We start from the raw sequence: 12,905 nt of genomic DNA on the forward strand, positions 1-12,905 counted from the left end.
GGTGCTCTCCATATTAAAACCAGACTGCCTGCACTCCTGAGCCTTAAAGGGACCACAGCTTTGCGCTGAAGCCGAGACAGGCGGACGTCAATGCCCAAAGTGGCTACAAATGCAGGGAGGCCCTAGGTGAGGAGATCAAGGGCAGGCATTTAGCATCTCACTCCTAGAAATAGTCACCAAGTTTCCATCGGCTGAGCGGTTTCCTGGGCCAGGGGCCTCTCAGGGTGCACACTGGCCTGCCCCCGGCCTTCACACCCACCTGGTAAAAGGAGGAGCCTGGAGATGTGTGGTGTCTGGCCTGGGGTTCACCACCTGGCTGAGGCAGAGCTGGGCCCAGAATCCACCAATTCTCACCTTCCAAGCCCGCGGTTTTCCGGGGTGATGGTCTGTCTCCAAGAAAACCCAACAATCCACTTTGCAATAGTGGAGGCTCACCCCAGAAGACTGGCGGCAGATGGACAGAGGCCTACCCGCCCTGAAATGGGCGGGGGAGTACAGCTGGGGAGATTGACCGATGGGAGGGCAGGCAGGACAGAGGAACAGAGGTTCAGGCTGTGATAAAGCCCGGTTGACGGTAGAACCTGGGCAGCAGGTGTCCTCTGGCAGCCCTGGGCCAGGCCTGGGGAGCCGGCGAGCACGGAGAGCTGAGCTCAGTCAGGGGTTGGTTGGCGGGAGTGTAGGCCCGGCAGTGCGCCCTCGGACAGGCTGGGGCGGGCCAGGGTCTGCGGAGGGGCTCGCTCCGACGGCTGAGGGCTTAGGCTGCCCCTTCGTGGCCTGCCTGCCCGGTGGGGGCGAACCGGTTCACACTTGGGGCTCTCGACCTTTGCCGGGCGCTCCCACGGGGGCAGGCGGCGGCTGGGAGAGGACGTGGCGATGGCGCACAAACGCTCGCGCGGGGTTGCGGAAAGGCTTCCCGGGCAGGACGACTCGAGCAGCTGAGCCGAGCCCGCCGGCCCCGCAGGGCCCGCTCCTCCGCCGGACTCGGGTGCCCCCAGGGGTTGGAATCTCGGCTTTGCTGGGGACGTCGGTCCTCTCGCTCCTCCTGCCATCATCTCCCTTCCCCTTCCACCTCCTCCTCCCTCCCCCTCAACTTCTGCCCCTCCTTCCCCACCTTCCGCCTCCTCCGCCCTCACCCTCTCCTGCCACCCCCTTCTACCTCCTTCCCTCCCTCCCCCTCCTCCAACTCCTCCCCCCTTCCCTCTCTCTCCCCCCTCTTCCCGCCAGCTTTTGGCCCCAGGGAAGGCGCTCCAGGAGGTCACCACTAAACACTTAGGAAAATGAGCCTCCTCCTTCCAAGGTTTAAATGGTGAGTGTCACAGGAAGGAAGTGGCTCGACCCCAAAAGGCAGCCAAAATAATTTTTAGACATTTGATCTTTTTCAAAGCAAACATTTTAATATCTGCTAAAGGCTTGTGTCTGCTGCTATCTCTACTTGACTCCAACCCTCCCACTTTACAGCTGAGGGCACTGAGGCCGCTGAGCTGGGGGATTACTTCGGACCACGGTGGACAGGAGCTGCATGGGAGCCAGGCTGCCTGCTGTCACGTCCCCAACAGCTGCAAGGACATTGCATGAAGGCTGTGACCTTTGACAAGTCAAGGAGGAAGTACTGAGATGCCCCTGCCCCCTGTGCCCAGGCCGGGCCTGTGAGCTCTGAGGGACAGTAGGGGAGAAAAGCCAGCACCCCAGGTTCAACAGTTGGGGTCACCTTCAGCATCCCCCTGGATACCCAGGCCTGGCACCTCCTGGTTGTAAGCTCCCGAGACATGGCCCCTCTGCTCGGCCACTGCCCTCCATCGGGCTGGACCCTGACACTCCACATGACACATGTTCTCGGCCCATACTTGGCCTTCCTTACGCCACCTCCTCCCTCCAGAGCCATCTGCCGATAGTGGAACCCCCTGGATGGTGGAGCCACCATACAATCTCTCAGTCTGGGTGCCCCATCCCTTGCTGTCCGGTCGGGATACTCTTTGTATGGCCCAGCTTTAATCACATAGCTTCCTCACCTCAACAACCTCTAATGGCTCCCTACTGGTTGCCAAATTAAGAACATAATCTTTAGCTTGGCTTGCGAGGGCCTTCATGGCCTGACTCCAGCCATCCTTCCTCCCTCCTTCCCATTGTCCCTCAGCCCTTCTTATCTTCCTGCCTTTGGTCACACAGCTCTCTCAGCCCACTTGCAACCAGGGAACCGTCACCTCAAACCAGCAGATTTCCCTCTACACATGTCAGCATGTCCACCATATAAAGCCAGAGAGAGCTGAGTGCTGGTGAAGATGCGAGGAAGTGGAAACTGAGGCAGCCTTTCTGGAGACGGCTCTGAAGTGTGAAGTTGAGTGCGTACACACCCTTTAGCCTGGAAGCTCCATTCTTGGGCTTTCACCCCAGGGAAGCTCCCCAACAGGCCCATAAAGAAAGACAGGAGGGTCCATTCCTTCCCGCTTTACTTGCAATAGAGGAGAGTTAGAAGCAACCTGAAAACCTGCCGGGAGAAGAGTAAGGTACCTTGTGGCACCACCTGAAGTCGCATAAATGACAACAACTGGATTTCCCATCCTGCATGATCTTCAGACAAAAGGACTTGAACTTTCTTCCTGCTGGGAGATGATGGGTCCGCATCTCCTCCCCTCGGACCGGGTGGGGGCTCTGGCTGCTCCAGTCAACCAAGCGTGGCAGAGCAATGCTACGTGACTCCCAGGCTGGGTCCCTCCTGACTCTCTCTCTGGATGCTTTCCCTGGGAGCCTGTGCTGTGAGGAGGCCCAGGCTACAAGGAGGGGCCCGAGCCAGGGGTCCCTCAGCGGACAACCAGCACCACCCACCAGATAAACAAGCCAGTGAGACTCCAGATAAGCCCAGCCCCCAGCCTCCAAGTCTTCCACCTGGGATCCCAGATGTCAGGGAGTGGAGCTGAACCTTTGCCACCGTGTCTTCTCCAAACGCAGTTTCACCGTGTCCATGAGCATAACAGTAAGTGGCTGCTTCGCACAACTGAGTCTTGGGGTCCTTTGCGATGCAGCCGTCCGTCCGTCATAGCTGGAACAACAGCAGGTGAGAATGTTGGGTTGCTGCACTGATGTCCTTAAACCCACCAAAACCCGGTGCCGTCCAGTCGATTCCGACTCATAGCAACCCTATAGGATAGAGCAGAGCTGCCCCATAGAGTTTCCAAGGAGCGCCTGGCAGATTCGAACTGCCGACCCTTTGGTTAGCAGCCGTAGCACTTAACCACTACACCACCAGGGTTCCCTTGTTGTCCTTAGGTGCCATGATTTTGACTCACAGTGACAGCGTGTGATGGTGGAACTGCCCGTAGGGTTCCCTAGGCTATGCTGTTAAAGCAGCCGATCGCGATCGCCAGGCCTCTCTTCCACGGAGCTGCTGGTGAGTTCAAACTGTGACCTCTCGGTTAGTAGCTGAGAACTTAACTGTTTTGCAACCAGGGCTCCTTGGACTACTACACAGTGGTTAAGAAAAATAAACACAGCTACATGTATCAGCATGGATAAAAAAAAAACTGCCATCAATTTGACCCTGACTCATAGCAACCTCATGGGGTCAGAGTCGAACTGTGCTCCACAGGGTTGTCAAGGGCTGATTTTTTGGAAATAGATCACTAAGGCTTTCTTCCAAGGCGTCTCTGGCTGGACCCAAACCACCAACCTTTCAGTTTGTACCACCCATGGACCCATCAGTATGAATAGATCTCAAATATATATTTTAAGGTGACAAAGGACAGATATATGATGCTGTTTTGTGAATGTGATAACCAAGACCAGGTACCTAGGCTGGCGTGGGGTGGGGGAGGGACTAAAGAGATTGGGATGAGGGATGATGGAGGAGAACTATGATAAAATTTAAATTGAAAATGGACATTCTCTGAAATTATTCCAAAGGAAGCCATTTACAAAAAGGAAACAAGGTGGGCAGTGATGGCTGCAGTGTGCTGACCCTGTCCTGTGCTCCTGACATCCTAACCCGGTACTCGTTCACCTAGCATCTGTGGGGCGACTGTCTGCCAGCCCTGGAGCAGGCGCTGGGGACACAGAGGGGCCGAGGCACAGCTCGCAGACTGTTTGAGAGGTCTCTGGGCTTCTTTTAGGATGGTTTGCTGTGGTTTCTAAGGTGGCTCCACAGGACCGGAGAGAGGTCCACAGCTGGCCCCGGAGTGGGGAGGGGATGGCATGAGGAAGGAGAGACGTGGACAAAGATAAGTGACAGGCTTGGTGGCCGACTGGCTTGGAGGAAGGATGGATGTGGCTTGGGGATGCCTGAGGTCCCCTTGCAGAGACTTTGAGAGGCTCCACTTTTCTGGATGGGGTGGCCCTCAGCGCCAGAATTCTGCCTAGTGGTCAAAGGCGACCAGAACTCTTGGACCCTGGCCCCAGGAGTGCCAGAAACCCGGCTCAGGGCGGCAACACTGCGGGGGTCACTCATGGAGAGAGCAGTCTAACATACAGGAGCCTGTTCTTGGCTTCAAAACAGCCGGCTGCTCGGGCCTGACCCGCGGGCACCATCCGAGAGCAAAGCCGGGCAAGGCAGCGACTTTCCGCACACAATTCAGGTCAGCCTTCCGCCCTGGGGCCAGCGCCAGCACACAAGCAGGGGCCTGGCCCTGCGCTTGTGCGCCTACTTCACACCTTCCTAACCGACCCGGTGTTTCAAGCCGCTGTCGTTGCCAGCGGCGTGGGGACCGACCGTCCAGGCGCGCCAGTGCGCCTACTTCGTGCCTTCTTAACCGACCCGGCGTTTCAGCCACGAAGACCTGCAGGCTCTCCCACGCCGCCGCTGCCCGGGTGCTGGGACCCGCCACCCAGGCGTGTCCGCCTCTGCCAGGTACCCCGCGGCACCTCCCGGAAGGAAGAAGGGCCACTCTCCTCTGCTGGGGTCCATCCTCCTCACCCCATTTCCCGCCCAAGCACCGCAGCCAATGAGGCGCCACTGTCAGGCAAGCTCCCTTCTCCCTCCCCCCACCCCCAGCAGTAGGAAGACACCCAGTGAACACCTGCGCCCCCTGCCCTGCCGGCCTGGCCGCGCCCAGCTTCTGCTCTCCACAGCCTTGCACAGGTGGGAACTCCCATTTTATCCAATTAACAGGGGAGGGAAATGAGGGTGGGAGAGGTGGGCAGCCTTGCTTAGGTCTCCACAGCTGGGGAAATGAGGGGACTAGAGCCTGAGCTCCAAGGAAAAGAAGCCCCGCCCTGAAGGTGCTAGAAGAAATGGGAATGACAGTGGCAAGCTCACAGGTTGGGGTTCAAGGGGAGGGACCCTGCTGAGGAAGGGGGGGGGCACAGATGGGCCTCAGGGCAACCTGCATTAAGCACACTGTTATCCAGAGCAGATGACTGAACACCCAGACCCAGACTGGAAGTGGCCCCAAAGGAGGGGATTTCTGAAAGGTGTCCTCCACATTCATTGTCTTTTTATCAAGTCCCCCTCTCTGACCTCAGTTTCCCCATCTATCAAAAGAATCCTCGGATTGGAAGGCACGGACCCAGGGTCAACACTTCTCCAAATGGACATGGCCATCTTGTCATGTCTTCCTTTGACCCTCCGCAGAGGCACTTTTGACACAGGCACCCCCAGGGAGCAGGACTTGGGAGACCCCAGGTCTTCCCTAAGACCTGGGCTCGCTGCACTTTGACTCAGTGTTCTCATCTACAGAATGGGGAGCGGAAGGGCCTGTCTGCTGGCTGTGGAGGCTGGAGTTAATGATAGTGAGGGCCAGAGGAGCTGGGGTGGGTGTCTGGCTTTGGAGTCTCCAGAGAGCCCCTGGGGCTCCACCCAGCTGTGTGGAGCAGCCACAGTGGGATGGCCTTCTTTTTCCACTGGGGGGAAGTTCCACTGATGAAAATCAAAACAAGAGTGTTGTTCTTGGTTGTGGTTGACTTGATCCCAACTCATAGTGACCCTATAGGCCAGAGTAGAACTGCCCCATAGGGTTTCCAAGGCTGTACACCATTATGGAAGCAGATTGCTACATCGTTTTGCCTCAGAGCAGCTGGTGGGTTTGAACCACCGGCCCTTGGGTTAGCAGCTCAGAGCTTAACCACTGTGCCACAAGGGCTCCTTAGCTGCTACTGAACACTTGCTATGTTCCACCGGGCAGAGGGGACACCACGCCCTGGGAGGTGGGGGCTGTTTCCACACATAGATGAGAAATCACGGGCTACTTAGGAGTCCTCCCTGCCTGAGGTGGTGCAGCCGGTGGCGCGCAGGGTAGGGCTTGGCCGGGTGTCTGACTCTAGAGCTCTGCCCTTCCCACTCGAGTTCCAGCCTCAAAGGCAGGGACGTGACCCCTGACGGGTGAGGAAATGACGCCCAGCCGGCCCGGAGACACCGAGGCCGCACAGCCGCTGGGCACCAGAGGCCCTTCCTGGCAGCCGCGCAGAAGGGCGCCCGGGCTGTAAGCCAGCCACGGGGGAAACGCCGGCTCCCCAGCAGTGCATCTGAAGCCGCACAGTTCCTTCGCCTCTGCGCTCAGACAGGGGCTGCGCCGCCCCTACAGAGCTCGGTGCCGGCGCGCCAGAGGCCCAGAACTTCGGAGCTTCGGGCCTGCAGGAGCCACTTACCAGCGAAGCAGCCTGTCCTCTCAGAGCCCCGTTTTCCCGAGCAGAAGCCTGAGGACTGCAGCCGCCCTCGGGAAACGCAGCGACACTCTTGTTGGATAAGGACCCCGGCTGGCATCGGGACGCTGCAGTTGTCTCTCCGCAATAACCCGCGTCCGGTGAAGCCCGCTCCAACCGCGCGTCCGGGTTGGGTTGCGACCCGGGAGGAGTCACCGGCTCCGGTTGGAGGCGCGATCAGAAGTCTACTCCTCAGTGGCCACAGCTCCGAGGGCGGGTGCGGGGGTGGGTCTGTCACGGTGCCCCCGGCCTCGGAAAAGGAAGGGGACTCTCCAGCGCTCTACGGGCGAGACTACGGAGGCGCAAAGCGGGGTGGGGCCTGCCCTCAAGGCCACCGCCGGCGGGGCAGTGGCGGGACTGGAAGCTCCCGACTTCGTCCTAAGGCCTGGGCCTCCTGGGGAAGGGGCGGTGGCGGTGTGAGCGCAAGGGGACCCCCGCTCTCACCTCGCGCTACGTCCTGCCCGCCGCCTCAAGGGCCAGTGGCTGGCATCTCTACGCGACTGAGGCTGAGCCTGTGAAACGAAGACTTCTATCGCGCTGCATCTGGCAACCAAAGCATTTTTCATGAAATGCAAATATTAAAAATGTGCCACAATTCTGCAGCCCAGTTTTGGTAATTTACCGATTTTAAGATAACAGTCAGGGTCTATAAAAAAACAAAAAACGACAATGGCCGAGCCTCTGGCCGTTTCTTGTCAGCCCCGGGGTCTTCGCGCCCCTTAAGCGCTCACGCGTACCCCAGCGGTGACCCACGCGAAGCCCGACCCTGGGCCCGCGGCGAGTAATTACGGCTCTTGCCACGCGGGGATTGGCCAGCCTGGTCCTCCGGGGCCCTGGCAGCCAATGGGCGGCCGCGCCAGCAAGGCCCCGCCCCCCGGGGCGGGTGGTGCGTCCCCGGGACCTGGTCACGCGGGGCCGCCCCGCCGACCCGGCCCTCGGCCGCCGCCGCCCGCACCCCAGCCGGCCGGTCCCCGGCGGTGGCTCTCGGGCCCGCACGGCGTCCGCGGGCGGTGCTGGCGGCCCGGCCCCGCCCCCGGCCCCTCCCCGGCCTCCCCCTCCGCCCTCGCGGGCCGCCCGGGCGACCAGAGCGGCGACGCGAAGGCGAGCGAGCGCGGGTGCCGGGGGGCTGTCGGGGCACCGCTCGGCCAGCGCAGCCCGCCGCCTGCCCGCGGGGCCCGACTCCAACGCTCGAAGCGCTCCAGGCCGGCCGCCGCGAGCAGCGGGGTCGGGGCCGCCGCGCCCGGGGCGCACGGGGCCCGGGGCCCGAGCCTGAGCCGCGCGCGCGAAGGGCCCAGGCAGGCCGGCGGCGCGATGCCGGACGAGCTGACGGAGCCCGGGCGCGCCACGCCGGCCCGCGCCTCCTCCTTCCTCATCGAGAACCTGCTGGCTGCCGAGGCCAAGGGCGCCGGGCGCGCGGCCCGGGGCGGCGGCGGCCGCGAGGACGAGGAGGGCGACGACGACGACCCGGAGGACGAGGACGCCGAGCAGGCGCGGCGGCGGCGGCGGCTGCAGAGGCGGAGACAGCTGCGCGCCGGGCCAGGCGGGGAGGCGCGGGCTCCGGCGCTGCTCAGCCCGGGGGCGTTGGGCCTCGGGCCCCGGCCGCCGCCGGGCCCGGGGCCGCCCTTTGCCCTTGGGGGCGGCGGCGCGCAGCGCTGGTTCCCGCGGGCGAACAGCGGCTATGGAGGCGGCCTCAGCCCTGACAGTGAGTGTGGGCGCTGGGGGTGGGCCGCGCGGTGGGCCTGGGTCCTGCCCGAGCGCTTGCTGGGTGACGCCTTCTGCGCAGCGGGGTCTGGGTCCTGTAGGGCCCCACGGAGCCCTTAGCTGGGCTGGGCTCAAAGGCACACTCTCTGGGACAGGCCGACAACCGGGAGAAGTTTCCGAAGGTCGAAGCTTTTCGCACCGGCTGGCAGAGCCAGCCGAGAGAGGCAGAGCCCGCGAAGAGGGGCCTGGAGATAGGAGACCGAGTAAAGAACGGAGAGAGATGGGGCATAGACAGACATGGGGAGGGGGGAGGTGGAGGGATGGAGGGAGAGAGGGGAGTGGGGAAGAAGAGAAAGATGGAGGGGGCAAGGAGAAAGGTGAAAAAGACAAGTTCACCCCCATGATGGAAGCCAGGAAAGATGAAGAGGGAAAGGAGAAAAGAGGGAACAAAACAGGAAAGTAAGACGAGGGTGCACTGAGAGGAGGGGAGCCATTGGGGGCCAGGCGTCATGGGGGGGCTTTATTACACACAGCTGAGCCCTGAAATCCCACTGCCTCTGTGCCTGATGCAGGCAGAGCCCAGGGCAGGGCCTGTGCCCCCCTCCTGGTACTCTCAGGCCCCGCTGGCAGTGCCAGGCCGGAAGGGAGCCAGTTGGAAAGCCCCCAGGCCCACCTTTCTCCTCTTTCTCTGCCCCTCCCCCTGCCTTTGTTCCCTGCTGAGTGTTCAGAGGCGGGTGGTTGGGGGCATCTGGGCACCAGGGCCTGAGCACCCCTTTCGCTTGGCCTTCCCACACCTGAGTTCCCTTCCCCTCCCCAGGGTCACCACCTCCCTCCTTCAGGGACTTGTCCTGTGCGGGGAGACCCCTGGGACGAAGGGATAGACCCCAGGAAAGCTATTTCCACGCACTCTCCCCCCGCCACTCTTTGAAGTCAGTGATGCCGGGATCCTCCTTGTGCACGTTGGTGTGCCCAGGGGCAGGTGGTCCATGGCGCCCTCTCACCACTTGGAGAGCCCCCACCTGGTGTGGGAGTGACCCCCCCTTACAAAGGGACTCTCATCTCAGCATGGACTCAGCACCCACACCCAGAAAGTCCGACTCCCAGCCGTTCACGTAAACTTGAGCAGCGGGCGCCGCAGTTCCCCTGAAATTGAGCAAGTAAATTTTGGTCCTCCTGGAGGATTTCTGAAAAGGGGCCCTCAGGCCACAGTGTGTTTGCCCATTGACCCTGGGGCCCACCCCACCCGCAGCCCCAGAGGCAGCGCCTGCCCACAGAGCTCCCTCTTTTTTGTTTTGTGGAATGCGGGTTCCTGCAGCTTCCCACCAGAGCAGGAGGAACAGGCTTAGTGCCTTGTGGCCGCGTGCAGGCCTCTGTGAGTTTTGGGGACTTGGGGTGTGGTTGGCTCAGGGGCTCCCCAGATCAGCCTAGCGTGTGATCCCACTGCAGTCACAGGGAGGGCCCATCTGGACACATGCAAAGGCACGAGCAACTGCACACAAATCGGCTGGCGCTTGCACACACATTGCGTGGACACGCTACACCGTGGGTGCACCTCTGCCTGAGTCCACAGCCTCCTTCTGGGGCTGGGGTGAATGCCACCTCGACCTCCCACCTCATCAGCCAGGGCCTGCCCTTTCTACGAGCAGTCCAGGCCCAGGCAGAGGGCACCCTGGTCCAGCTGCATCAGGACCCCGGGTAGGGCCTAGAATCTGGGCAGACTCCTGTACCCAGGGGCTTTAACTCAGTGGGTCTGTTATCAGACCCTGGGGGCCTCTGCCAAAGATCAGGCAGAGCTTAGTGGTTGGAGCATGGGCTCAGGGCTCTCTGTAGGCATCTGTACCCCCAAACCTCCCAGCAGAGCCATGGGTCTGGATGTGTGGAGGTGTAGGGCGGCTGTAAGGGTTTCTGTGGGCACCGTGTTCCCTCTGTTCCCTGCAAGCGTGATTGTGGGTTGAGTGGACCTGCCTCTGTGGGCATCGGGGTTAGGGATACAGGAGTATATGGGGGGTGAGGTGGACCAGTGTCACCTGGGCTGAATTCTCTGTGGGGGATATTTGCATCTGTTTGTCTTCTTCCTTGGGGTGCCTCTGTGCACGTGGTGTCAGGATCTGCTTCTGAGAGCGCAGGAGGGTCACACATCTTGATTCTTGAGTCTGGGGGCCTGGTGGAAACCCTGGTGGCATACTGGTTAAGAGCTACGGCTGCTAACCAAAAGGGTGGCAGTTCGAATGCACCAGGTGCTCCTTGCAAACCCTATGGGCCAGTTCTACTCTGCCCTGAGGGAGCGCTATGAGTGGGAATCTACCAGACAGCAGTGGGTTTGTTTTTTTTGTTTTCTGGGAGGCCTGGTGGGAGGCTGTGGGCAGGGAGTGTTTGTGTGGTTGGCTCCAAGCGAATGCATCTCTTCAGAAGAACCCCTTGGTCTTGTCCAGTGTTTCTGAGCATATTTTGTGTTTTCCTGACAGTCTGGTGGGCAGCTGGGGGTGGAGAGGGCCGGAGAGATCGCCCTTCATTTTGTCTTTGTGTCTTTAGTTTCTTTTCTGTGCCTTCCTTTTCTCTTCTCTCCTCTCTGTTCCTTCCGTTTACTTTCCTGGCCTCTGGGTGTGAGTGTAGGTTTGGGTGTGCCTGTTGGAGGAGTCTTGTTGGGGTGGCTCACTGGCCCTCATGTCCCAGCCCTTATGCCCCTGTGCCTTTTTCCATTCCGGCATGGGCTGCCCTGGAGGGTGCTCAATGTCCAAGGCCCTGTGTGCAGGATCTTTTTAGGCTTCTGGCTGTGGGTAACTCCATGTGGGGAGACTGGCCTCACTGTTTGGGGCCGGGGATCGGCCCCCAGAAACCAACCCATGTGCCACTCTTTCCCCTGCAGCCAGCGATCGAGACTCACCGGAGACAGGCGAAGAGATGGGCCGCGTGGAGGGCGCCTGGCAGCGGGGCCCCGGACCGGGAGCGGTGCAGCGGGAGGCGGCGGAGCTGGTGGCGCGAGGGCCGGCGAACGGCACGGAGGAGGCTGCGGCAGAGCTGGCCGAGGCTCCGGCCGCGGAAGCGCGCGGCGTTGGCGGCGGAGGCGGCCGCAAGAAGAAGACGCGCACGGTGTTCTCACGCAGCCAGGTCTTCCAGCTCGAGTCCACCTTCGACCTGAAGCGCTACCTGAGCAGCGCTGAGCGCGCGGGCTTGGCCGCCTCGCTGCAGCTCACCGAGACGCAGGTGAAGATTTGGTTCCAGAACCGTCGCAACAAGTGGAAGCGGCAGCTGGCGGCCGAGCTGGAGGCGGCCAGCCTGTCCCCGCCGGGCGCACAGCGCTTGGTCCGCGTGCCTGTGCTCTACCACGAGCGCCCTCCGCCCGCGGCTGCCGGGCCGCCGGCCGCGCTGCCTTTCCCGCTAGCGCCTGCTGCGCCCGCGCCGCCCCCGCCGCTGCTGGGTTTCTCCGGGGCTCTCGCTTACCCGCTGGCCGCCTTCCCGGCCGCAGCCTCCGTGCCCTTCCTGCGGGCGCAGATGCCCGGCCTGGTGTGAGCACCCCGCGGATCCCCAGGGCAGCGCGGACCTCTGCGAACGTACCAGGGGGGTCACTGCCCGGTTGCAGCCCTCCTAACGGCCTGCCGCTCCTAAGGGCCAAGGCCTGCCAGGAGCGCGATCAGAATGTAAGGGGGACGCCTGCATCCCTGGCACCCTGAACAGTGCAAGGCTGGATCCCCGCAGGGAGGGGCGCATCCCAGAGACAGATATCCAGAGTCCCCAGCGCCAGGCACTCGCATAGAGAAGCCGAGGAGCAAATTTGGCTAGCCGCCTGGAGCTGCAGCCTGGGCCAAGCTCGGCCTACAGCAGACAAACCACACTTGCAGTCAACCCACTGCCTGCGAGGAGACCCTCCCTAGCTGCCCTCTCCAACACAAAACATCCTTCTCCTGGGACTGCAGGACCTGGGCAGCTAGCCTGGCGGAGGGTCCGGTGTTAGGCTCACAACCACCTCTTTCTGCCACAGTGAGAGCCAGCCCCTGCCAGGAAAAAGGGGCACAGAGTCTGCCGCTGGGACTGGGGCAAGTTGGCTGCATACTTCTCCCAGATGTGGCCTCTCCCTGGCCAGCAAAGACTTTTTTTTTTTTTAGAGACTCTACTTATTGTGTATGGAATAAAAAGGGACATTTTCTGGACACTTTCTGATACTTTGTGTTCACTGGAGCTGGTGGCCCCTCAGCTTGGGGAGTGAGAGCACCATCCCTCCCTACTGATTGCTCCAATCCCCACAACAGTGGAGCAGGGAGCTGGGCCAGGAGCTGGTCGGCAGGCAGCAGCCCAGGTGCAGTGGCTGTGGCTGGAGAAGGTCTGGTGAGCTGGCAGGTCTGGGGACAGGTATGACAAGCCACAAGGCAGGTGAAGGTGGAACCATGGGTCACTAGCATTTGGTACAGAGAGCCACCAAATATGTGGCTCCGCCATGTCACTGCCTTTTCCTTCACCTGGGCTTGGGAGCCGTGTCTCACCACATGGAATTTTTCTTTAGGGGAAAACGAAACAAAAGGCTGGCACTCCCAGCAAGGCAGGGCTTGGAGCTCTGCCCTCAGGCCTCAGGAGCCCTGCTC

General features: G+C 61.4%; 2 protein-coding genes across 2 annotated transcripts in view; one reads left to right on the plus strand and one right to left on the minus strand.

Annotated features, from left to right (window-relative positions):
• Window positions 1-12,905, minus strand: part of LOC126077377 (uncharacterized) — a 1,154,420-nt gene that overhangs the window by 783,194 nt on the left and 358,321 nt on the right. The gene's annotated exons all lie outside the window — the stretch shown is intronic.
• HMX1 (H6 family homeobox 1) lies at window positions 7,939-11,838 on the plus strand. The gene is made up of 2 exons (XM_049886676.1): window positions 7,939-8,329; window positions 11,195-11,838. Exons 1-2 carry the CDS (start codon window positions 7,939-7,941, stop codon window positions 11,836-11,838), a joined length of 1,035 nt encoding a protein of 344 aa, XP_049742633.1.

Source organism: Elephas maximus, chromosome 5 (assembly GCF_024166365.1).
Source record: "Elephas maximus indicus isolate mEleMax1 chromosome 5, mEleMax1 primary haplotype, whole genome shotgun sequence".
NCBI lineage: Eukaryota > Metazoa > Chordata > Mammalia > Proboscidea > Elephantidae > Elephas > Elephas maximus.